We start from the raw sequence: 25626 nt of genomic DNA, 5'->3' as shown, positions 1-25626 counted from the left end.
CCTTAAGCAGAAAGAAGGAAAGCAGCCTTGAACTGTACTTTCATCAAGTACCTTCCAGGACTGTCCTGGACACTTGATGGAATCAACCCATGTCCCATGAGCAGTGGGATGATTATTTTAGGTAAATTTATTCCTTCTAGGCCATCCAGATAAGTGACTATTATATTACCACAAAACCACCCTTTTACTATTTTCTTCAGCTCTGCAGCGTACTATTGAGATATTGCTTTTATTTTCTGCTGGTAGACATAATGAAGTCTTAAGGCTATCAAGTACTCCAGACTTAAGCCAAAATGGGTACTGTTCTCTTCAAAAAGCTAAAAGCAATGACATCCTCAAAATACCCAATTTTTCCATTCTCCAGGAGCCAAAGTAAAATGAAGAGACTCATTTGGGTCACTTAGATGTATTGGGAAGTTGATCTCAAGGAATAGAACATTGTTGTGTTTGTAATAAAACACCCAATTCAGATTACACACACAAAGCTTTTTGAAAGTGTTAAGGAGAATGCTAATCACCCCTAAAGTGTAAGAGCAATTTATAACAAAAGCCAGAACAGAATTAATCTAGGGCAGAGAAAGCTGAGTCGGTCTAGATCAATTTAAGAAATCTACCAAAGGACATTGAACTCAATGCTCAGCACTGCAAATTGCATGAATTTTCACATAGTTACATAATGATTATTGTATTGGGAATAGAAAACTACAATGTTTATGTTATGAGCCCTGTGAACTTGACAGTGACACACTGTTGCAGTCAGGGGAAAACGATGGCATGAGCAGAGGGTGGACATCACCCCCTGGCCAACATGAGGTGGACAATAGCAACAGTAGAGTGTGCCAAACACTGGCATGGGGAAACTGGCTATAACACCCATAAACCTGCCCCCAACAATCTACCATCTCCAGGGGGTGTTAATCCTAAATCTCCATAAACTGGGAACCTAGCATTTAGAACACCTAAATCAAGCCAGCACAACAGAGAGCATGACTAAGAAAATCCTCTCAAAGATGCTCAAAGATGCTGGGGGTTATAGGGCATGGTGGCACACACCTTTAATCCCAGCACTAGGAGGCTGAGGTAGGAGGATCACTGTGAGTTCAAGGCCAGCCTCAGACTAACAAAGTGAATTCCAGGTCAGCCTGAGCTAGAGCAAGATCCTACCTCAAAAAAAAAAAAAAAAAAAAAAAAAAAAATATATATATATATATATATAAGTATATGTATATAGTATATATATACATACATACATACATACATATATACATATATATATATATATATATATATATATATATATATATGGATGCATGCTGGGGTACAGAATAGTAGAACAATCACCTGGCATGTGTGAGACCGTGGGTTGATCCTTAGATCAGGGATGGAGGCCCTGGTGCACCCATTCTCTCTATCTGCCTCTTTCTCTCTTGGTCTGCTGCTTTCAAATAAATAAATAAATAAAAGTGATTATTTTTAAAAAAAGAGGGCTGGGGCTGGACAGATGGCTTAGAGGTTAAGGTGCTTGCCTGCAAAGCCAAAGGACCCAGGTTCAATTCCTCAGGACCCATGTAAGCCAGATGTACATGGAGGCGCATGAATCTGGAGTTCATTTGCAGTGGGTGGAGGCCTTGGCATGCCTATTCTCTCTCTCTCTCTCTCTACCTATTTCTGTTTTTCTCTAATAAATAAATAAATTATTTTTTAAAAAGATGGAAATTATTTTACTCTGTATACTCAAGGCAACACAGGGCTACCCTGAGGTCATTAGTTCTCTCAGTGTTATAGACAGTATTTTGTTTAACTAAACTGGGTTATTATTGATTAACACAGGCAGTCAAAATACCACGTTGTATGAAACCTAAATTAGCTATATCAATGTTTGATGAAGTCTGCAGACAGCTATTCAAGTCAGTTACATGAACTATGATATTAGGGACAAAGCAGCGTTTCCTCATGTTCAGATAAAATCCTGACACCAAGCTGCCTCTGTGTCCTAGGTAATGACACTTAGCACTCCTGAGTTTCCCTTTCCCCAGTACAGGGTAATTACATCAGCAGCGGGCAGTTTATACACCCCAACAATCAAAAGCTCAAACCTGATTGGCTACCTCATGTGATCACTACTCTTAATGCTGAGCTGGGTAAGCAGAAGCAATGGGAAGTACAGGTGTGGCAACAGTATCAGTAACATCTGAGCCTGGACAGCCAAGGGCAACACTGTGCACCACACCCCCAGAAAGCACACTTTGTAAGCAGGGACTACAGGCCAACAGCTAGGAACAAGCAGACCCTACATTATAAGGGCACGTTTTCTAGCCAACCAACTCCTTGGAAACTCAAGTTGCAAATAGTGCATTTTTGAAAACTTACAATGTATAAATAGCTCAACTTTAGCCGGGCGTGGTGGGGCACACCTTTAATCCCAGCACTCAGCAGGCAGAGGTAGAAGGATCAGGGTTGCTGTGAGTTCGAGGCCACCCTGAGACTACATACTGAACTGCAGGTCAGCCTGGGCCACAGTGAGACCTTATCTTGGGGGGGGGGGGAAGCTCAACTTTATTTACGTTCTAATATTTTGGTGTTTAGAAAAAGAACATGTGATGTTGTTCCCACATGAAACAGTACTCTTTGCTATATTCTTTGACAAATTGATTTTAACCTTGAAAAAAGAACATTTTCCAAACAAATGCAAGGGGTAGGGATGTGGCTTGGCGGTAGAGTTCTTGTTTAACAAGCAAGATCCCCAGGAACGCAAAAAAAAAAAAAAAAAAAAAAAAGTAATGCATATACTTTAGAATAAGCAGGAAAATCACTTTGTGGAGTAATCGTCCACTGTTCTCTCTTCTCCTTTCACCCCTTTCTATACATTTGGGTAGAAATTATTCCTCTCCATTATTTGCTTCCTCCTCCCTCCCTCTCTATTTCTCTCTTAATTTCTCTCCCCCTATGCAAACAGAATTTTCACAACTCTTTTTCACAATGACACACACTGCTCACTTCCAAAGCTATAAATAGCCATAAGTAGTTTTCATCCACCTTTAGTTGTCTGTTGTGCCTACCAGCCAACCCATATTTATCTTTCAGAAGACACCTAACAGGTATCCTCACTGCAGATCTGTAGGCTGTGAAGGAACAGACGATCATTTAAGCACCAGCATCCATCCAGTGGTCAATGGTTACCCTTCATGTTCTAGAGCCTGGGGTGGAAGCTGAGTGGAAAAGCATTTGCCCAGGACCTGGCACAAGGCTTTAGGTTCCATCCCCACGACCACAAAAAATAAAACATAGCCCAGCGTGGTGGCACACACCTTTAATATCAACACTCTGGAGGCAGAGATAGGAGGACTGCTGTGAGTTCGAGGCGACCCTGAGACTACATAGTGAATTTCCGATCAGCCTGGGCTAGATTTTGTGCTGTTATCACTGTTGGGAAACCACAACGAAACTAAGTAGAGAAGCGCATGATTTTAATTTGGCACAGGAGGCAGGGCATGGATAGAAGCACTTAAAATAGATTCATTCCTCTGGGGAAGAGTCCTGACTTACGCTTTTCATCGTCAGCATGAACCAGAGATGCTGCCCTGGACAAAACATCCAATGGCGTCTCCATGCCTAGTTGAACCTAAAAGGGAAAAAGCAGAAGTGAAAACAAAATCGTGAACAGAACTTGAAAGACTAGTATGTGATTCTAGTAGCTAACAGAGTACAGGGTATAACGTGAAGTGTGTGCTTAGCATAAGCAAGGCCCTGGGTTTGATTCCCAACACCAAAAAAAAAAAAAAAAGAGAGAGAGAGAAAAAAAACAGAATAGAATGTCAGTAGTCAACAGAATGATTCCTCCAGCAAATACAAAATGTTCTTCAGGGGAGGAAATTCTTCCTGGGTCAAGAGTCAAGTCCCATGCTGTCTACACCAATCTCAGGAAGTAGTTTGTGTCCGAACTAAAGGAGGGATATTGTGAATATTGACACCTGTGTTACTTGAGCTTATAAGTGTTATGCATACATAACAACTGCGCAGACACACTCCACAAAAATCAGACTTCAGAACAAAGGTTCTCTGTGAACATGGCACTACTACCACTCTGAGAGTTTTGTCATGGTGGTGGCAGTAACTGTTGTTGGTTTATTAGTTTTTGCAGGAATGACTGCAAGTAGACCCCTCTTATTCTTTTGGGCCCTGTAGTTCAGAAATCACCACAGTTCCATGAGCAGCAGTGAGGGCCTCAAAATGGTCATATGAGTACAGCTTCCTGTCTGCAGGGGGCTGATGCAAACCTCGCTGACAATTCCACTGGTGGGTTAAGTAGCATTTCAAATCCAACAGGAATCTTTGCCTTTAAGAATTTTATTTTGTATTAGACCACATGATCACCAACCCCTAGCATCACCTGTGATAGCACCATGGTTCTTTGGTCAGGAGGGCAAGCAGGCAAATGAGAGGTCTGTCAGTCTATCTACCTGTCTGTCTGTACAGAGGATCCAACCTTGCATACTAGCCAAGAGCTTTACCATGGAACCTCAGCACAGAGCGCCATGTATTTGAAGAAGATTAGACTCTTGTTCAACCATTTTCTTAAATTACAGCATACTTATAAAAGCAAAACCCCAGGTTGGGCATGGTGGGACACACCTTTCATCTCAGCTCTTGGGAGGCAGAGGTAGGAGAAATTCAGGCCAGCCTGAGACTACCCAGTGAATTCCAGGTCAGCCTGGGCTAGTGCAAGACCCTACCTTGATAAAATAAAAAATAAAGAATAATATTTTTAAGAAAAAAAAAAAGAAATTTGCAAAGGAAACCCCTAGAAAATCAAACTGCTTCTGCCAGTTTTCCTTTCCTTAATTAAACACATACCCATAAATAAATAAATAAATAAATAAATAAATAAATATATATATATATATATATATATATCTGGGCTGGAGGGATGGCTTAGCATTTAAAGCATTTGCCTGCAAAGGATCCTGGTTCGATTCCCCAAGACCCACATTAGCCAGATGCACAAGGGAGCTCATGTGTCTGGAGTTTTCTACAGTGGCTGGAGGCCCTGGTGTGCCCATTCTCTCTCTCTCTCTCTCTCTCCCCCCCCCTTTCTCTGTCAAATAAATAAATTTAAAAATAAATAAATACACATCCAATTATCAGGGAAACACATGTATACACTTATCTTGTCAATTCAACATCTAAGGAGAAAACACTCTATACTCCATGCTTTAAAGACATTCCACATTTATTCAGTGTTTCTCAGTATCTACTACAACCTACTAGCAAGTGCAGGTCACAGCATGTGGCAGGCTAGCACTTCTTGATAATTTGTGTACTTGTGGCCTCCAAAGGTCCTATAATGTGACTTCATTCAATCAACACGGGGCATCTCCTGGGTACTGAAGGCAGTGAGCACAGAGCTTTCAGTCTGTGCCACGCACAGCTCTACAAGAACTCTAGCTACAAGCACGAGTTTTCAGAGTCCTGTCCACTGGGTGCTCATTTATTATTTTTATTATTTTTATTTTTTGGTTTTTAGAAGTAGGGTTTCATTCTGGCCCAGGCTGACCTGGAATTCACTATATAGTCTCAGGGTGGCCTCGAACTCATAGCAATTCTCCTACCTCTGCCTCCCAAGTGCTGGGATTAAAGGCATGCGCTTCCACACCCGGCTTGAGTGCTCATTTTATAAAAAATACTAATACTAGTATCTTTTTCCTCTGGTAAATTGGTCTGGAGAATGCTGGGGCAACCCAAGATCTGCAGGGGGCGCTTCCAGCATGTGCTCTCACAGAGCTGCTGGGCCCTCTGCAGGGGGCAAAGGCTGCCCAGCTATGGGCCCATCTCACCTCCACCCAGCTCTTCAACCTGAAGCATCTCTTGCTATCAACAAAGCTCTTCAGAAATGAAGGTGAATTCTACAAAGCTATAGCTGAGACCCTGAAGAATGTCTATGGGATGACAGACTGACCACGCCAACTGAGAGCCCCAAATCCAAAGTACTCCCAAAATGTGAACGTACACCTGCAAACATTCACTTCACACCTAACATCACGGAACAGATCACAGCCAAAACGTAGGTGTACTAAAAATACTTTACTCGGGCTGGAGAGATGGCTTAGTGGTTAAGGCGCTTGCCTCAAAGCTAAAGGACCCAGGTTCAACTCCTCAGGACCCACGTAAAACAGATGCACAAAGTGGCACATGCATCTGGAGTTCGTTTGCAGAGGCTGGAAGGCCTGGCATGCCCACTCTCTCTCTCTCTCTACCTGCCTATTTCTCTCCCTCTCTCTCTCAAATAAATAAAATAAATTTTTTAAAATACTTTACTCACTATCTTGGAGATATATGCATACAGCACACTAATCACTCTAATCCTCTCTGTGAAACATAAAGGACATCTCCTGAGAACAAGGACTTGTGAACTACTTCAAAAGTGAAGAAAAAGGGCTGAAGAGATGGCTTAGTGGTTAAGGCGCTTGCCTGCAAAGCTAAAGGACCCAGGTTCATTACCGACATAGGCCAGATGCACAAGGTGGTGCCTGCATCAGGAGTGCATGCATCAGGAGTTCATTTGCAGTGGCTGGAGGCCCTGGCGTGCCCATTCTCTCCCTCCCTCTGCCTCTTCCCCTCCCTCCCTCCCTCCCTCTCTCCCTCTCTCTCTCTCCCCTTCTTCTAATAATTTTTTTTAAATGTAAAGAAAACAAAGGACGGGTTGGCACAGTGATCAATCGAAACCTATCAAAACAGATCCAGAGGCTACAGAGAACTCAACACTAAATTAGACTTGCCAACAGGCCTGCCATGGCTCAGGGGCCACTGTGGAAGAGGGGGGTGGAAAGATGAAATGCCCTGACACGGCCTGTTCCCGTCCTCACTATCCCACAGGGGTTAACTGAGGCTTTCATGACCCTACAGTGACTACAGTAACCCACTGAGGAGGGTCTCCAGGGTAACAGGAGCTAGGATGAGAGGATAAAAGAGAGTAACCTGTTATAATTAATATAAAATAAAAATTAATTAAAAAAGGAAAACTTGGAAGGAACTGATAGGACTTTGCTCCCAAGAACTGGGTAACAGTCTTCTCACCCACACCTATTTCATCTTCAGGCAAGACACAGGTGGAAAAACTTGTGATTTGTTTTGTTTTGTTTTGTTTTTGTTTTTCGGGTAGGGTCCCACTCTAGCTCAGGCTGACCTGGAATTCACTATGTAGTCTCAGGGTGGCCTCGAACTCACAGCGATCCTCCTACCTCTGCCTCCCGAGTGCTGGGATTAAAGGCGTGTGCCACCACACCCAGCTTTGAGTTTTTTTGTTTGTTTATTTGTTATTGTTTTGGGTAATTTTTTGGTTTCTTTCGAGGTAGGGTCTCACTCTAGCCAAGGCTGGTCTGAAATTCACTATGTAGTCCCAGGGTGGCCTCAAACTCACGACGATCCTTCCACCTCTGCCTCCCTGAACTGACTGCTGATACTCTGTCTGCTCAGTGCAGCCGCCCTGCCTATGCTGACCCGAAGGGGTGGGATGAGGAATTACTGGAGGCCTCAGTAGGAAGCAGGTGTGAGGTAGGTACAAAAGCGGGTAGAACAGTAATACAGGTGGCAGATAAGGGTCAGGATCGGTCATTATCTAGCCACAAAAGAACTAAGCAAACAGAGGCAGAAGATAACAGTAAAGCCCTTCTGAATTTCACATGTCTTGTATCTTCAGCCCAATAAATCCAATAAAAGGTCTTAGTAATGGGGGGAAAGAAACAGGACCATAGTATTTGACGGAGGGTCACTATACTGAAAAGCCAAGTTAGCCTCACAACCATTCACTCGAGAGGGTTACTTATCTTTGGACACAAGCTGGTCTGAATTTGACAGTCGGGCTCAGCTACTGCCCAGCTGTGGGAAACCAGGAAATGCCATGACCTCTGTGCACCTGCTTCCTAGTCTACAGAACAGGGATGTCAACATTTCCTCCCTCACAGGGCCAGAGGTAAGCAAGCATTCAGCTGGCCACTGTGGTGGTACGCACCTGTTATCCCAGGCTGAGACAGAAGGGTCAAGAGTTAAAGGCCAGTATGAACTGTATCAGAGACCCTATCTCAAAAGAACAAAACCAGAAACAAATGAAATAATAATCTATCAAAACATGTGCACATATATTATTAAACTACAAATCATAGTATGTATAGTACACGTATGAAAAAATGATGAAGGCGAGCCAGGTGTGGTGGTGCACGCCTTTAATCCCAGCACTCAGGAGAGAGAGGTAGGAGGATCACCCGTGAGTTCAAGGCCACCGTGAGACTGCATAGTTAATTACAGGTCAGCCTGGACCAGGGTGAGACCCTACCTGGAAAAAAAAAAAAAAAAAAAGATGAAGGGGGGCTGATTACTGGCTAAGTGGTAGAGCACCTGGGCTCAATCCCCAGCACTGAACAGAAAAGGGGGGGGGGGTGCTAGGGAGATGGCACAGTGGCTAAAGCATTTGCCAGGCAACTCCAAGTGTCTGATTTATGGTCCCAAGTCCGTAAAAGCTGAAAGCTTCAGAGAGCCTATGTAATCTCAGAGAGAAGCTGACATGGGAGAAGTTCCCAGAAGCTCTTAAATCAATGGAGAAAGACAAAGACTAACCTAAAAATTGTCCTCTGACCTCCACACGTGTGCCATGACACATGTACACCCGCAATGACAAACCCAAGTAAGAAGCACAGGTAGGAGGATCATCGAGAGTTCGACGCCACCCTGAGACTACACAGTGAATTCCAGGTCAGCCTGGGCTACAGTGAGACCCTACCTGGGGGTTGGGGGGATTTCTGGCCAGACATGGCGGCACACGCCTTTAATCCCAGCACTTAGGAGGCAGAGGTGGAAAAAATGCTATGAATTTGAGGCCAGCCTGAAACTACATAGTGAATTCCAGGTCAGCCTGGACCACAGCGAGACCCTACCTGAAAAAAGAAAGAAGGAGGGCTGGAGAGATGGCTTAGCGGTTAAGGCATTTGCCTGCGAAGCCAAAGGATCCCAGTTCAATTCTCCAGGACCCATGTAAGCCAGATGAACAAGGGGGCATGCGTCTGGAGTTCATTTGCAGTGGGTAGAAGCCCTGGCGCATCTATTCTCAATCCCCCCCCCCTCTCTCACAAATAAATAAATACATAAAATTTTAAAAAGAGAGAACGAGAGAGAAAGAAAAATTTCTGTGGTAAAGGGGAAAAACACAACCAGCAAAGCACTAGCCACTACTCCCAACAGAGAGAGAAGGAATGGTGTTGCAGACAGCTCCACGATGGTGGACGAACATCCGAACAAGACAAGTGGTTTATTTCAAGTTTCCAGATCCAGGTGATGTTTCATCAATGGCAGAAAAAGCTGCTTCCACATAAACTGAAGCCCAGAGAAACACCAGCAGCAGCCAGAAAACACCAAGAAGCAGCAAGCACAAACCTGCAACAGGATCCCAGAGCTCAGACTGTTCTCTACAACTTTGGGCTAAAATTCAGATCTTCCCCAAACATACCTTAGGGCTAAACCCCAAGATCCATCTCCCAGTGACACCTCCTCCAGCCAGGCGGCCAGAGATCCAAGCTATAAGCTTTAATAAAACAACTGAGATTATTGGGGGAGGGGACATACATTCAAATCACCACAGCCGGGTATGGTGGTGCATGCCTTTAATCCCAGCACTCGGGAGGCAGAGGTTGAAGGATCACCATGAGTTCAAGTCCACCCTGAGACTACATAGTGAATTCCAGGTCAGCCTGGGCTAGATCAAGACCCCACCTCTAAACACACACACACCCCACCTACTAATGGTTTCCCTAAAGATATGAGTGGCAGCTGAAACACACCAAACTGAGAGGAATTAGCCACAGAACAGGAGGAGGCACCACCTAGTGAAAAGTCCTTAGGCAGAATAAATGTCTTTAAGCAGGGGAGTGACGTGCATGGTTTATGAGCCACAGCCTGCCTGAAAGACTATGCAGCAAATGTCAGTCTAAGTCCTCATCTTTCTGAGGGGACTTTTACATTATGATTTAGTGACAACCCAAACTAGAATCACTTCACATGCTGACAGCTGGAATGCAGCATTCAAGTGCAAGGACCATGATTCTAGAACACAGGAGGATGCTCCACTATAGTACAAATCCATTTCTGGCCCATCTAGTTACCTTTTTTCATGGCTGCTGTCGAATCACACAATCAGCCCCATCATGACTACAACACACATCTTGGATGAGGGTGTGTGTGTGTGTGTGTGTGTGTGTGTGTGTTTCAGGCAATGACCATGTGTTTCTCCGCCAGCCACATTCCTTTCCCAAGACGGCCTTATTCTCAAATAATACACTCTTCCAAGCACTTTAATGTTATGAAGGAAGAGGTGTCAACTCCAAAGCTATTAAAAACTTAGGAGCATGCATTGCTCCTGCCAAGTTCAGCTACGTAACTGAAAGCCATTGTTATGGCCTTCTACAAAGAACCGTCCCTTTTTGGACAACAAGGGGACAACAACAGCACCTGTCTTGGGAACAAAATTATGAGGTACAAGCCTGTTGTTTCAAATGAAGGAATGGAATTACAAGGTGTGGTGTGGAAAAGTTCCAAGGGGATTTCCAAGATGAAAAGCTACAGAGCCAGGTGGGCCTCAGCCCATGGTGCTCTATGATGGCTGCCTTGTGTATGTAATTCAAGACAGAGTAAAGAACCTGAGGCGAGCGTGGAAAGAAACAGGTGGAGATAGGACAGGGGGGGGTCACTGCATTCAAAGGTCCCACCACACTGACACTTGGAGAAATGTTAGACACAGGAAGGCACTGTTGTCCAGGGACACTTGAGGACTGGGCTAGACCTTCTCACAATAAAAAAAATAAATAAATACATAAATAAATAAATAGATAAATAAATAAATGAAAGAATGAATGAGACACACACACACACATGACCTCACAGGACTCTCACAAGCAAACTATAAGTTAGAGCAAATTATCCTTATCCAGATGAAAAACAAAGATAAGTGACTTCCTAAGCTAAGACCAGACTCTAAGTCTCCTGATTCACTAGCCAATGCTATTCTTACTATTTCTTACTTTTAACAGGTAAAGAAGAAAATTGTGCGTATTTATGGGATGCCCTATACAGAGTGCAATGTTTCAATAGAGGTGAGCATTTAACAATCTCTTACCAATTCTGTATGATGTGAACATTCTTCATGAAATACAGACTACATTCTCCCTAGCTCTAGACACCTGATTGTCCATAGCACACCAGAACCTTCTTTCCCTCTCTGCCTGTAGCTTAGTACCCATGGGTAAGTCTTTCCATCTACCTAACCCTTCAGTTTTTACTATTCCTTGTGTGTGTGTGTGTGTGTGTGTGTACACACACACACATACACACACGCATTCTGAGGCCAAAGGAGAACATCTCTTGTCACTCAGCTATTTCCTTAAGACAGGGTCTCTCACTCTCCATCAGCGAGCTCCAGCAATTCTCTGGTTTCCACGCCCTGGTAGACAGGGGTTACAGAAGTGCATGTCTATGCCTAGCTTTTTACATGGGTTCTAGGGAGTCAAGAAACTTGGTGGTCTCCTGCCCAAGAGGCCCTCATGTTTAAGCAGCAAGAGCTCAATTGCCGAGTCATCCATCCAGCCCATTTTTCCTTTTTTTTTGTTTTTGTTTTTGTTTTTGTTTTTGTTTTTCGAGGTAGGGTCTCACTCTAGCTCAGGCTGACCTGGAATTCACTACGTAGTCTCAGGGTGGCCTCGAACTTATGGCGACCCTCCTATCTCTACCTCCCGAGTGCTCGGATTAAAGACGTGGGCCACCATGCCCGGCCTTGCCCCCCCCCCCTTTTTTTCCCAATACAAGAAAGAATTTGTGTGTCAGGGCATCCAGCCACTGCAATCAAACTCTAGACACATCTGCCCCTTTGTGTGCACGTACAAGTTTGCACACTTGCATCATTGTCCGTCTGGCTTACATGGGACCTGGAGAGTTGAACATGAGTCCTTGGACTTCACAGGCAAGTAAGTGCCTTAACTGCTAAGCCACCTCTCCAGCCCATCTTTCCTATTCTCAGGTAGATCAGCATGAAGTTTTTTTGTTGTTGTTTTGTTTTTGTTTTTTGAGAGAGGGTCTCGCTCTAGCACAGGCTAATTTGGAATTCACTATGTAGCCTCAGGATGGCCTTGCCTCCTGAGTGATGGGATCAAAGGTGTGTGCCACCAGCCATGAAGGGTTTTTGAAGAAAGCACAGTGATTTAAGGTTATCTAAGAAATCAAATAAAGCAAAGCTTCCAGCAGTAACTGAGGTAACTAGTGTGGTCCCCTAGCCCTTGAGACACACCACATGCAACATGTTCCTCACAGCAGGCAAAGAGAAAGCAGATCTGCCCTGTCCACCACATGGAAACTGCCACTTTTAACTTCCTTTTAATGGAGAAAGGCATGGAGTCACTTTAAATGTAACCCAGGCAGGAAAGAAAGACCAAAGCCAACATCAGCAACAGACTCCAGATGCTTAAGGGTGCCTGGGACTGCAGCAATAGTGGGGTCAAGTTATCCAGGCGCCAAGGACAGGCTCAAGATTAGGCAACTGGGTATCTATTTAGTCATGCTCAAGAAAACATGGTTAAGCTCTGGTGGCTCACTGTGAAGGTTCAGTGGACAAGATTTAAAACGTGCACCTCAGTGCAAGTTCTTCCCACAACCTTAAACCACATGCTCCCTTAAGAGAAGCCAGCCTATTAAAAAAAAATTATATATATATTAAAGCCAAGCACACACCTTTAATCCCAGCATTCAGGAGGCAGAGGTAGGAGGATCGCCATGAGTTCGAAGCCACCCTGAGACTACATAGTGAATTCCAGGTCAGCCCGGGCTAGAGTGAGACCCTACCTCAGAAAACCAAAAAAATAAAAACACCCTCCCCTCAGGCATACTACCAAAGAGCATGAATAGGTGGGCCTTTGCTTTGACATGTCCAAACATGGAAAACAGACCCACATGGCCACGGCTCAAAACATCAGGCCAGGAGGAGCTGGCCAGCTTTCACTTGGAACTCCTAATTTCTACACATACTTGTTCCTGAAAACCCATTAGAAGGCCAAATGTCTAAAATATGGATGGCACCCTCACATGTTTTATGAATCCAAAATATATGTGCGTGTTTCAAATCCCAATCAGGCTTCTTTTGGGTGCTGGCCGAGCTCCAGCAAACACTCCGGAGCAAAAGCCACTTGTGTCTGCAAGGGGCCTCCCAGGGTCCTAGAGGATAGAAGTCGGTTAAGGACTTCCTGCTTTCCAGGAGCACTTGGGCTGGGATTTGCAGCCATGGTGAAGATTTCTGGTGTATTAGGAGGGCTCCTCGTGCTTTTTGTGACAATTCATGGTCTAGCTGATGTTTCCACAGACTGTACTGCCATCTGGCTTCGGGGCAAAGTGAGAAAAGCACCAATCACGGACGACCTGCAACCTCAGCCTAAGGAGCTCTTTCTAGGATGCCCTGCCCATCTCCTTCATGAGGCAGGATTCCTGTGAGTTCTTTTTGTTGTTTTACTTTGTCTTGTTTTTTTTCAAGGCAGGGTCTCACTCTAGCCCAAGCTGACCTGAACTCACTCTGTAGTTCCAGCCTGGCCTCAAACTCATGGCCGGCTCTCTGAGTTCTTTTATCTCCTCACTTCCTGTAACATCAGGGTACAGACATACCCACCTATTGGCTGCTCTCATGAAAGTACTACCACATGTGATCGGGTGCAGTTAAGATTACACTGGCCACATCCCAGAGTCATGCATTCACAGATGGTTTCCAATTAACTCTGTGATGAAAGTTTGTTAAGCTGGACTAAGTATTGTCTCTTTTCCACAAAGGCTTAACATCACCCCCATGAAACTTTTGCAGGGAGCAAGCCTGTAGCTTAAAGGCTTCCTTCCAGTCTCATCCTGTGAAGTAGGGACACCGTATATCACAAACAGGTTACCTCAGGCACCTGCCCATAGCTGATCTCCATCTCCCATTACGCCAGCATTACCTCAGTGAACTTGGACTTAACAAAAGAGCACCATTTTGGACCAGAACCCTGACTGTGCAGCTCAACCGTAAGGTTGTCTGATTTTACAGTAGCCCAAACCTTGACTCTGTGGCTCTCCTCAGCCCCATAGAAAGAGAAGATGGACCATCTAATCATCACTATGACCCTGGCAATAGAAACATGCAGTGGTTACCATCGTGCTGTAACAAAATTCCCCCATTACTACATTTCAGCTTGTCCTGGAAAATACTTCCTTTTGCCCAGTGCAACAGGGGATGGGACCAAGGACACTGAGCATGCCAGGCAAACGTTCCACAAGGAGCTTCAGCCCCCTCTCTGACAATACAGCTTTCTACAGTCAACAGTGCAAATAAAAATAGTTATGAGAGTGGGCAGACCATGTGCCAACTAGGGGTGATCCACACAGGCTTAAAGCACCACAAAGTCAAGCTTACAGCACACTTCATGATCCTTGTTCATGACTGCCTAGTGCCAACGTAAATTCCTTCTACTGGTTGAGATTCATCCATCTCCCTAAGTAGCCCCCACAGTTAACAATATAACAGGCCCACACTGGCAGGACGGTGTCTAAGGGAGACAAATAAAAATCAAGGTTTGACACCCTCCTGCCAAAGTAGAGTCTCACTCTAGCCCAGGGTGACTTGGAATTCATTATGTAGTCTCAGGCTGACCTTGAACTCACAGTGATTCTCCTATATCCTCCTGAGTGCTGGGATTAAAGGCGTGCACTACTACACATGGCTCCAAGGCTTGACTTATTTATTTTTATTTTTTAAATATATTTCATTTATTTATTTGAGAGACAGAAAGAGGGGGAGGGAGGGAGGGAGGGAGGGAGGGAGGGAGAGAGAGAGCGCGCGCGCGCGCATGTCAGGGCCTCTAGCCACTGCAAACAAATTTCAGGTGCGTGCGACCCCTTGTGCATCTGTCTTACGTGGGTCCTGGAGAATCGAATCAGGATCCTTTAATCTCTCTAGCCCCAAGCCTTGACTTAAAAAAATTATGTTAATTTGAGCAAAGAAAAAGAAAGGGAGGAAGGGAGGGAGAAAAAAGAAGTCACAATAATAGTCTCTAGGTGGTCTCGAACTCATGGCCATCCTCCTACCTCTGCCTCCCAAGTACTGGGAATTAAAGGTGTACAGATACTTAGAATTTCCTATTCAATGGGGCTAGAGAGATGGCTCAGTGGTTAAGGTGCTTGCCTGCAGAGCCTAAGGACCTGGGTTTGATTCCCCAGTATCCACGTAAAGCTAGATGCACAAAGTGGTGTATGCATCTGGAGTTCATTTGCAGGGGCTAGAGGCCCTGGTACACCCCTTCTCTCCATGTCTGTCTGTGTCTCTGTCTGTCTGGGGGGGGGTGCACGCGCACGCATGCACGCACGCGCTCTCTCCCTCTCTCTCTATGCTTGAAAATAAAAGTATTTTTTAAAAAAGAATTTCCTGTTCAAAAGGGCTGAGGTACCACCCATTACTCCAAGTGTAACTGTCATGCATTAGTAATTACAGTTCATAGTGGTACTAAATAGAGCCCCCCCCTTCCAAGGGTTCACATACAAGTTCATAGAGTGCTGCCTTGCTACACCTCCTCTGGGTCATATGTTGCACTGAGAGAATCAAAACTTTCCCACAGCGCCTTAGGTGAAGGGGGGGGGTGACACATTTCAGTGAGTATGTAAATCTATAAATATGAGGACCAACTACATCTGATCATTAGATCTAAAGTACACGTCTCAGAAAGTACATTCTACACGGGACTTCCTTTGCCAATGAACCATTATAGGCTGTATCCAAGTAGACTTTTTCCTGATTTTAATAACTCCTGGGCTCCTTCCTTTTCTGTCTTGACAGTCTGTTCCATCCAGATTTGGCAACGCAGTTCCAAGGGGTTTTTGTTTGTTTGTTTTTGGTCATTGTTGTTTGTTTTTGATGTAGAGAGTCAGAACGTTGTGCCGAAGCACAACGGCATCATTCACCTGAATTCACTCTTCTGTTAAACTTGCATAGCAGCCTCGCCTTCAACTCTAGATTCCCTCTCTGAAGGAAACATAAATGACTCTTGGGTAATGTATCCTACAGGAAGAGGGTGTTCTTTGGTTTTGTTGAGGCAGAGTGTTATTCTAGACTAGGGTGAACCGGAATTCACTCTGTAGCCCAGGCTGGCCTCAAACTCCTGGTAAACCTCCTACCTTAACCTCTCAAGTGCCTTGATTAAAGACGCGACCCACCACACCAGATTTGGTTCTAGTGTTTGGGACAGGGTCTCATGTAGCCCAGGTTGCTCTTGAACGTGGTATCAGTATGCTCAATGTTGGGATTAAAGGCTTTATGCCACCAGAACCAGTCCCAGAAATTTTTTTCTCCCTCCTCTCCTCCCCTCCTCTTGTCTCCTCTCTTATCCCTTCCTCTTCTCCAATTTCTGGTATCTGCAGCAGTTCATTTCACTCAGGCAACAGACAAGTTGAAAACTAAAATCACCAGTGTTATAATTTTCCTTACAGTTTGCCTCCTGAATTTACAACTAAATTTTTATAAAATCAAATTCAAAGTTGCAAGACAACTTGTATTGGTTACTCATTATTTTATTAAAGAAAACTGAACTACAAATCTATGAAAGAGACACCTATAATAAACACAAAATAAAATTCAACAGTAGATGAGTTTTGGCCACCAATCACCAAAGGGCTAAGGAGTGAAAAGAGATTTTGCATTACAGAACATTTAAAGGTGAAACTTAAAGCTTTATTTTCATAACTGTGTCTATAAGAAGCGTTGAAATCTTAAGGTAATAGTTCTAATCATCTGGGGGAAGTGTCAGGCTGTGTTTATGAAGTACCTACAAGTCTTCAAAGGCTTTTTAATTTTTTTTTTTTTATTTGAGAGAAGAGAGAGAGAATGGCCGTGCCAGGAACTCCAATCACTGCAAACAAACTCCAGACACACGTGCCACTTTGTGCATCTGGCTCATGTGGGTCCTGGGGAATCAAACCTGGGTCCTTTGGCTTTGCAGGTAAGTGCCTTAAATGCTAACCCATCTCTCCAAAGCCTTGTATAAACATTTGAACTCTAAACACATTCAAAGCACATTATTCCCTGCAATTCCTGAAACTGATGTATCCAGAGAAACTAAGAGGTTAAGTATAATCTTGGATAGGTAGATTTTTCTGGTTAAAAATAAATAAACCTGATTAAGTGACATGATCCAAACTCAAGTCTCCAAAAAGGACAAGCCAGAGCTGTTTTTACTACAGTATTCGGCTGTGGAATGAGGACCATGGTTATTTATAGTAGAGTTATCCTCTTAATTGTATTGTCTTTTGAGCAACATAAAAATTAGTTCACATTCTAATCCAAGTAGAAAGCAAAGGCAGACTGCCCAGAAGTGTTTAAAAAAAAAAAAAAAAAACAGTGGCAAGGAAATTGGCCTGGGATTAAAATTTTTCCGAAGTTGAGCAAAATTAGTGGTGGTGGGGGGAGTACCTCATCTCTACCTGGGGAAGATGCCTTGCCAGTCAGCTATAACAGGAACCAAAGGGGGGAGGGTCACAGAACTGTCTTGGGTGTAAGAAACTCCTGAGGAAGTATTTCTGAATCCATTATTTAAATTCAAACGGGGAGGTAGAGATCTTGTCTCAAGATCCCACCATTAGTTCAGACCTAAAGCCGCAGGCCCCAGTGGTCTCTTTAAACTTCCCACTCCAAGCTCCCAGGCAGGCATGCCTACACTCCTTATTGGCTGCTGCAGGAAACAATGGCTGTGACTACGCTGGGGACTTCAGAAAACTAGAGCACAGTCAACTTTATGCAAAACTGACCTTCAAAACTCAGTACTCAAACTGACCTACTGCTTTTTTTGTTGGCTTTACTTTGTTTCCAGGAAAGAAATGCAAGTCTGTTATTTGGTCTAAATAGCCTGGGGTTTAGAAAATTCATCTATTAAAAAGAGAAAGTGGGGGGGAAGACTCCACAGAGTAGGAGACAGTGACTTTCAAACAGAGGGTGCTGGTAATCACTGGAAGAGTCGACTCCACCTCCCCCTCATCCGCGCCCCGGCTGCTGGTTCTTATTAACCACAGAGGAGGAAATTCAACTCACACAACGTAACAGCACCGATGATCAAAGTGAAACCGACTGTTTAATCATCTCGTATGAACAGATGCATACAGGCCAGGAAGACGCATTAAAAAAAGGCAACAACAACAAAAAACACACGAAGCTAACTGCCCCAGCAAGTACTGTCATCCGAGCCCAAGAACACTTCAGGGTCTCCGTGTGACGAATCAGAAGACTGCAGACAAAAGAAAAAAAAAAGTACATAAAGGAAAAGACCTCTCTGCTTTCGGACGAGGCCTCAGGCCGCGCAGGAAGAAGCGTGCAAGCCCTGTTTTGGGCACAGGGCAGGAAGTATGCGGAGAGCAAGGAGCCCGTTCCCGCCGGGCGCGCGCCGGGACCCAGCCGACGCCGAGCGCGCGGAGCCTCCGGGTCAACCCGCTCCGAACGCCGCGCGCACGGCAGCCCCGGCGATTTCCCTCTCGCAACTCACCGCCCGGACAGCTCTGCGCACGCCCTCCCCAGGCTGGCCGGCCGGGCCCCACCGGGAAGGTGGGAGTGGACGGACGGACGGAGGCGGGGCGCCCTTGGAAAGAGGGGGCGCGCGCGCGCGCGGCCTCGGAGGCGCGCTCCCGCACCGGCGGCGTCTCCAGCCCCTGGCACACGCAGACGCGGCACCGCGGGCGCTCGGGAGCGCGAGGAATCCCTGGAATGAGGCGCCGCCCGCGCACAAACCCCGGTTCCTTCCAGGGCTGACCGGGCCACGCCCCTATGCCCGCCCGGGACACGCCTCTCCCGTAAGAGCAGGTGGGGGGGGCCCTCAACCCAGGTGAGACCGCGGAGAGGCAGGCGGGCGGAGCCCCGAGCGGCCGGCGGAGGCGCGTCCCTTCCCCCCGCCGGTGGCTGACGAGCCCTGGCGACAAGCCTTCCGCGGAGCTCCCCACAGGGTCCGATCCCGGGAGGTGCGTGCCGGGATGGGTACGTGGACAAGGCGCACAGTGCCCAGCAGCTCCACTCGAGCCATGGAAAAGCGAGCGCACCTCCGGGACGCTCAGTGCCTGCCCAGATGCCCACCGCTCACAGCAGCTTCGCGCACCCAGGGGACACCTCAGGTCCCCGGTCCGGCCACGCTCCGTATCCTCCGCTGTCCCTCCCGTCCGCCCAGCCACGCCAGGGTGTCCGAGCCAAAGCTGCGGTCCCCGGACGCTGCGCTCCACTCCGCCCGCCTTGCAGCCCGAAGAAGGCGCCCGGGGCTGAGCGTCCACACCCGTGCACCGCTGACCCTGACGCTGACCCTGACCACGGCGAGGCCGGCCCGTGCCTCCCGCCGTGGGTGCTCCACGCTCCGCCGCGCCCGAGCCATTTGCAGCCTCACCCTCTCGTCACCAGCCCACACCCAAGCCACACTTGCCACCACCACCCCCAACACCCCCGACGGCCACAACGTACCTGAAGGGACTGGTCGCGCTGGCTTCGGAGGGTGTGCTCAGGTGTGTCACCTGGAAATCAGCAGAGCCGCCGCGGCTCGGGACGCTCGGAGGCGGCCGGGCTTCCTCCCATTCCAGCGCTCCACGCGCGCACGCGCGCGAACACACACACACGGGCCCGGGCTCGCGGCGATGTCTTCCCCCCCCACACCCCGCTCGGAGAAGGAAGTCCCGGCAAACCTAGACAGGGTGCGAGCGAGCCGAGCGGCGAGGAGAGGAGAGGCCCGCGCGCGGAGACCGTCCCCCTGGCGCGGCTCAAACACCGCGCTTTGCGCGGCTCGGAGAACTCCCGGAGTCCACGACCCGGCTGGCTCCGGACGGGACGGGACGGGAGGGGCGGGACGAGGTGAACGTTTCTAATTGGCGCAGGTTCTGATTACAGCCGCAGCGCCGGCACGTGACCGCGGAAAGAAAAAGGCCTGTCTTTAATTTTTGGCTGGCATTCTCTGGAGATTTGGGGGTGGGTGGGGGAGAGCTGACACGCCCACCCTCCGTCCCCTGCAGCCCTCGGCCCCATTGTTTTTCTCATACTGTCACAATTAAGAAAACATTTGCTTAACATAGCCGGTCGCTAACTTCACAAAATAGGCTGGACTTCCTCTGATTTGCTTTCCATGGCTTCACCCTGCTGGTCTGCCTGCTGGCTGTTCTTGAATCTTCTTCGAGAATCTTCCTCTGGAGAAGAGGCTCCCACCATAAGGGCCTTCCCAGGAAGAAGTGCCTGAGAGACAACGTTAGCAATAAAAACAAATGCCAGCTTGTTTTAGTATGGGGGGGGGGGTGCTTTCTAGTTTACAAAGTGTTTTCCCACCTGTTATCTGATCATTATCTCCCACATCTCAGCCCCTGTGGAGTAAACCACAGGTATGAACAGTTAATTTTGCAAAACAGGTTGTCTGGGGTCTTGTGGCCCTTCTGAGGGGCACCCTCAATATAACAGCCCAGTGGCAAGCAATCCCAAGTGTGGCCTCCCTTGGATTTTTTGGTTCTTCTGTTAAAACTCACGCATTAATGTTGGGAAGACTTCCCATGTTTTTCACTTAATATGTATGTATGTATGTATGTGTGTGTGTGTGTATATATACACACACACACATATATATATATATACACACATATACACTACACACACACACACACACATATATATATATATACACACATATACACTACACACACACACACACACACATATATATATATATATATAATTTTTTTGAGGTAGGGTCTCACTCTAGCCCAGGCTGGCTTGGATTTCACTATGTAGTCTTAAGGTGGCCTTGAACTCATGGTGACCCTCTTGCCTCTCCCTCCCAGGTGCTGGGATTAAAGGCATGTACCACCATGCCCAGCTCCTTCTCATGATATTTTTTAATTTTTTTAAAATTTATTTGACAGAGAAAGTGAGTATAGGTGCACCAGGGCCTCTTGACACTGCCAGTAAAGTCCAGATGCATGGGCCACTTTTTATACCTGGCCTTATATGAGTACTGGGGAGTCAAACCTGAGCTATCAGATTTTGCAAGCAAGTGCCTTTACCTGCTAAGCCCTCTCTCTCCAGACCCTAATGATATTTTTACTGAGAGTAGTTCACAGTAATATCAAGCATGGGAAGAGAGGGCTGGGGAGATGGCTCAGCAGTTAAAGGTGCCTGTAGGGTTCCATTCCCCAGTACCCACTCAAAGCTGGATGCACAAAGTTCATTTGCAGTGGCAAGAGGCCCTGGTGCACCTGTTCTGTCACTCTATCAAAAACAATAAAATAGGGGCTGGAGAGATGGCTTAGCAGTTAAGGCACTTGCCTGCAAAGCCTAAGAACCCATCTTCGACTCTCCAGGTCCCACATAAGCCAGACACAAGGTTACACAAGTGCGCAAAGTCACACATGTGCACTAGGTGGTGCACGGTCTGGAATTTCATTACCGTGGCTGGAGGCCCTAGCATGCCAATTCTCTTTCTCTCCTCCCGCCCCCCTCATTCTTGCTCTTACACATTAAAAAAAAAAAAAAAAAAAGCCAGTCAGTCAGTTGAGCTTTCCTGGGTGCCGGACTAATAAATGTGGTTTCGGCTGAAGGCAACAAAGATTCTTTTTCACCTGTATGTACTGGGGAGGGACCCCAAATTATAAAAACAATAAAACAGGGCTGCTGAAGAGATGGTTTAGCACTTAAGGCACTTGCCTGTGAAGTCTAAGGACACAGGTTCAATTCCCCAGTACCCACATAAGCCAGATGCACTAGGTGGCACATGCATCTGGAGTCCCTTTGCAGCGGACTAGAGGCCCTAGTGCACACATTCTCTCTCTGCCTCTCTCTATATATCTAAAATAAATAAAATATTTATTTTTAAAAAAGAGTGGGAAAATAAATTGCAAGAAAGATCACAAAGGAACCTGGTATGATAGGGGCACATGGCTTTAGTCCCAGCTCTCAGGAGGCTGAGGTAGGAGCATCACTGTGAATTGGAGGCCAATCTAGGGCTACAGAGTGAGTTCCAGGTCAGCTTGGGCTAAAGTGAGACCCTGCGTAGAAAAAGGAAAATGATTCCAAGGGCTGGAAAGATGGGTCAGGAGAGCAATTAAAGGTACTTGCTTGCAAAGTCTACCAATGGAAGTCAGTTCCTCAGTACCCACATGACAGCCAGACGCACAAAATAGCACATGCATCTGGAGCTGGTTTTGCAGTGGCAAGAAGCCCTGGCTACCCATTCACATTAATACACACACACACACACACACACACACACACACACACAAATGCATACATACATTTTTAAAAATAAAGATCACTAATGGGAAATTCTCATCCAGCCAAATTTCAACAGGGAGTGAGGACAGAATGGGAACAGATTCCAGTAAGGGTGGCAATGTACAAAAGGGGGGCTGGATCCAGACTGACCATGTAGGACTAAGAGCTCAGTTTTCTCACTGTGGGACACAGACAATGCTTCATGCTTTGAAGGGACAAGGAACAAGCAGAGGCGTGCAGTGAAGTCTCACTCCCTCCTTTCCTCCTCCTGACTTGAATCCAGACCCACTGGACACTCTGAGCAGGGAACTACCATGATCACAGAGGAGCAGGAAAACAACTTGCCCAGGTAATGCAAATAAACAAGGAAACAACACAACTGCACATTGTTAAAACCAGCCTACAGTTTACCCAGTGTTCCCACTCATCATTATCTCATCTGATCCTTACGACAGCAGTGCCGTTTGTTTGCGGCTGAATGATTTCCATTTGGGGTTAGTGTGGAGGGTCTAAAACTGCTCCTTTAATTCCCATCACTGCTTATAAGGAAATAGCCTGCAAACAAATCATGTGGACAGAAGGCTTTTTCTCATGGATGTGACCAGTCTTTGACCTTTGCAAGGATTAATCTCACTCCTTGCCTGACATCAGCAGGAGTGAGGCTTAGCCCTGGCAGCCTCTAAGCATGGTTGTTTTAAGTCTAGCTGTTTTCATTGTACGGAGGAGAAACGCACAGGTGACTGAAAAGATAAAAATAAAAAGATTCTCCTGGCATGGTCATGCCACCAGCACTTTGGAGGCAGCCATAAGAGGATCTCAGTGAGCTCATGAGTTCGTGGCCAGCCTGGGTTAGAGTGAGACCCTTGAAAAAAACCAAAAACAACCAAACAAAAAGGTTCTCTGGCTGGGCTTAGTGGGACACGCCTTTAATCCCAGTACTCAGGAGGCAGAGGTAGGAGGATCACCATGAGTTCAAAGCCACCCTGAGACTACATGGTGACTTTCAAGTCAGCCTGGGCTAGAGCAAGACCCTACCTCAAAAAGCCAAAATAATAATAATAATAATAATAATAATGTTCTCTGTAAAGGACTGGGAGGACTGGACCAGAGGAACTAGAACTCAATTCATGGAGTGCTGTGTGCACACTAGCCTCCCTTACTAGCCTGACGTGTGTGCAGGGGCCACGGAGGAATCAGAAGATAGTAAATGACAGTCATCCCTCAAAGACTGTGCAGCATAACACCCTCTACATAACATTACAAATGAAACAAAAACAATTTTAGAACACATAACTGCAAGAAAACTATATACAATAGAAGTTAGGGGGCTTCTCAAACCCATTCTTGCCTCTCTGAGCAAAAGCTCTGCCTCCTCTTATGATGTGGGTCTAAGCTCTCCTTCTCTTAAAACTCTAAGCTAGTTCCAGGTGTGGTGGCACATGCCTGTAATCCCAGCACTCAGGAGGCAGATGTAGGAGGATCACCATGAATTTGAGGTCACCCTGAGACTACATAGTGAATTCCAGGTCAGCCTGAGCTAGAGTGAGACTGAGAGTGAGAGTGATACCCTACCTTCAAAACAAAACAAAACAAAACAAAACTCTCAGCTATAATAAAATCTCTCTGAACCATGTTGGACATGATAGCCCATGCCTTTACTCTCAGCACTTGGGAGGCAGAGGTAGGAGGATTGCTGTGAGTTGAGGGGCCTGGTGAGTTCTAGGTCAGCCTGGGTCAGAGAGAGACCCTACCTCAAAAAAAAAAAGACAAAACACAGGGCTGGAGAGATGGCTTAGCAGTTAAGCATTTGCCAAAGGATCAAAGCCAAAGGATCCTGGTGGGACTTTCCAGGACCCATGTAAGCCAGATGCATAAGGGTGGCACATGTATCTGGAGTTCGTTTGCAGTGGCTGGAGGCCCTGGCGTACCCATTCTCTCTCTCTCTCTCTCTCTCTCTCACTTTCTGTCTCTCAAATAAATAAATAATATATATATTTTTAAAAAACCAATCAAACAAACAAAAGAAAAAAAAAACTATGGGGCTGGAGAGATGGCTTAGCAGTTAAGATGTCTGCCTGCAAAGCCAAAGGACCTCGGTTCAACTCCCCAGGACCCATGTAAACCAGACGTACAAGGTGGAAGCCCATGCATCTGGAGTTCGTTTGTAGTGGCTGGAGGCCCTGGCGTGCCCATTCTCTCTCTCGCTCTCTCACTGTCTCTTTCTCTCTTGCTCTCTCTAATGAATAAATAAAAATTTAAAAACCTAAAAAAAAAGTTAGAAGCAAGCAGAGATAGTACACACCTGCAATCCTAGTTATTCAGAAGATTGAAGCAAGCAGATTGCTTGCTTAAGCAGAGGAATTAGAGGACAGCTGAGGCAACAAGACAGTCCGTTAAAAAAAAAAAAAAAAAGTTGGTGACAGAGAGACGGCTCAGCAGTTAAAGTGCTTGCTTGCAAAGCTTGACAGCCTGGGTTTGTTCCCCCAGTATGCACGTAAATCCATATGCATAAAGTGGCACATGCATCTGGAGTTCTTGCAGTGGCAGGAAGCCCTGACACACCCATTTTTTTTTTCTCTCCCTCTCCCCCTCACTTTCTGCCTTCCTTCCTCCCTCCTTCCCTCCCTTTCCCCTTGAAAATAAATAAATAAATAAAAAATATCTAGGTGTGGTGGCACATACCTTTAATCCCAGCAATGGGGAGGCAGAGATAGGAAGACTGCTTTAAATTCAAGGCCAGCTTGAGACTACATAGTGAATTTCAGATCAGTCTGGGCTAGAGTGAGATCCTACCTCGAAAAACCAAAAAAAAAGGAAAAAAAAAGAAAGTTAAAATGGTAATCTTTTTGTTTTGTTTTGTTTTCGAGGTAGTGTCTCACTCTAGCCCGAGCTGACCTGGAACTCACTCTGTAGTTCCAGGCTGGCCTCCAACTCACAGCAATCCTCCTACCTCTGCCTCCCCAAGTGCTGGGATTAAAAGCATGTGCCACCACACCCAGCCTAAAATGGTAAAAAAAAAAAAAAAAAATTTATGTCACTTTACCACATTTTAAATGTCTAAGAAAAATATTGGGAGGCTGGGGAGATGGCTCAGTAGTTAAAAGCATTTACAGAATCAATTCCCCAGTACCAACTTAAAGCTAGATACACAAAGTAACACATGCATCTGGAGTTTGTTTACAATGGCAAGAGGACCTGGCACATCCATTCTCTCCGCCGCACCCCCCCCCCCCAAGTAGACACTAAGCATGAAGCTAGAACTAAACCTCGCAGTCTCTGTCTGGAGTCCACATGCTCTGCCTGGCCTTGACCTGCAC

The 25626-nt window shown here is 46.1% G+C and overlaps 1 protein-coding gene across 3 annotated transcripts in view; it reads right to left on the bottom strand.

The window, feature by feature from the left end:
• Vgll4 (vestigial like family member 4) overlaps positions 1-19676 on the bottom strand; it is a 151205-nt gene extending 131529 nt beyond the window's left edge. The window contains exons 1-2 of one of the 3 annotated variants that reach the window (XM_004651597.3): positions 19526-19676; positions 3547-3622 (exon numbers count right to left, since the gene is read on the bottom strand). In XM_004651597.3, the coding sequence (XP_004651654.1) occupies positions 3547-3610 (64 nt within the window). In that variant the 5' untranslated portion in view covers positions 3611-3622; positions 19526-19676. Of the gene's footprint in view, positions 1-3546; positions 3623-18121; positions 18296-18569; positions 18602-19525 lie in introns of those variants that run through there. The other 2 variants (XM_045133664.1, XM_045133665.1) reach the window with 2 other exon arrangements.
• Positions 19677-25626: the final 5950 nt, after the last annotated feature.

The sequence above is a fragment of the Jaculus jaculus genome, chromosome 14, assembly GCF_020740685.1.
Source record: "Jaculus jaculus isolate mJacJac1 chromosome 14, mJacJac1.mat.Y.cur, whole genome shotgun sequence".
Classification (NCBI taxonomy): Eukaryota; Metazoa; Chordata; class Mammalia; order Rodentia; family Dipodidae; genus Jaculus; species Jaculus jaculus.
Note: the sequence above shows the minus strand (reverse complement) of the source record. Positions and strands in the feature narration are given on the sequence as shown.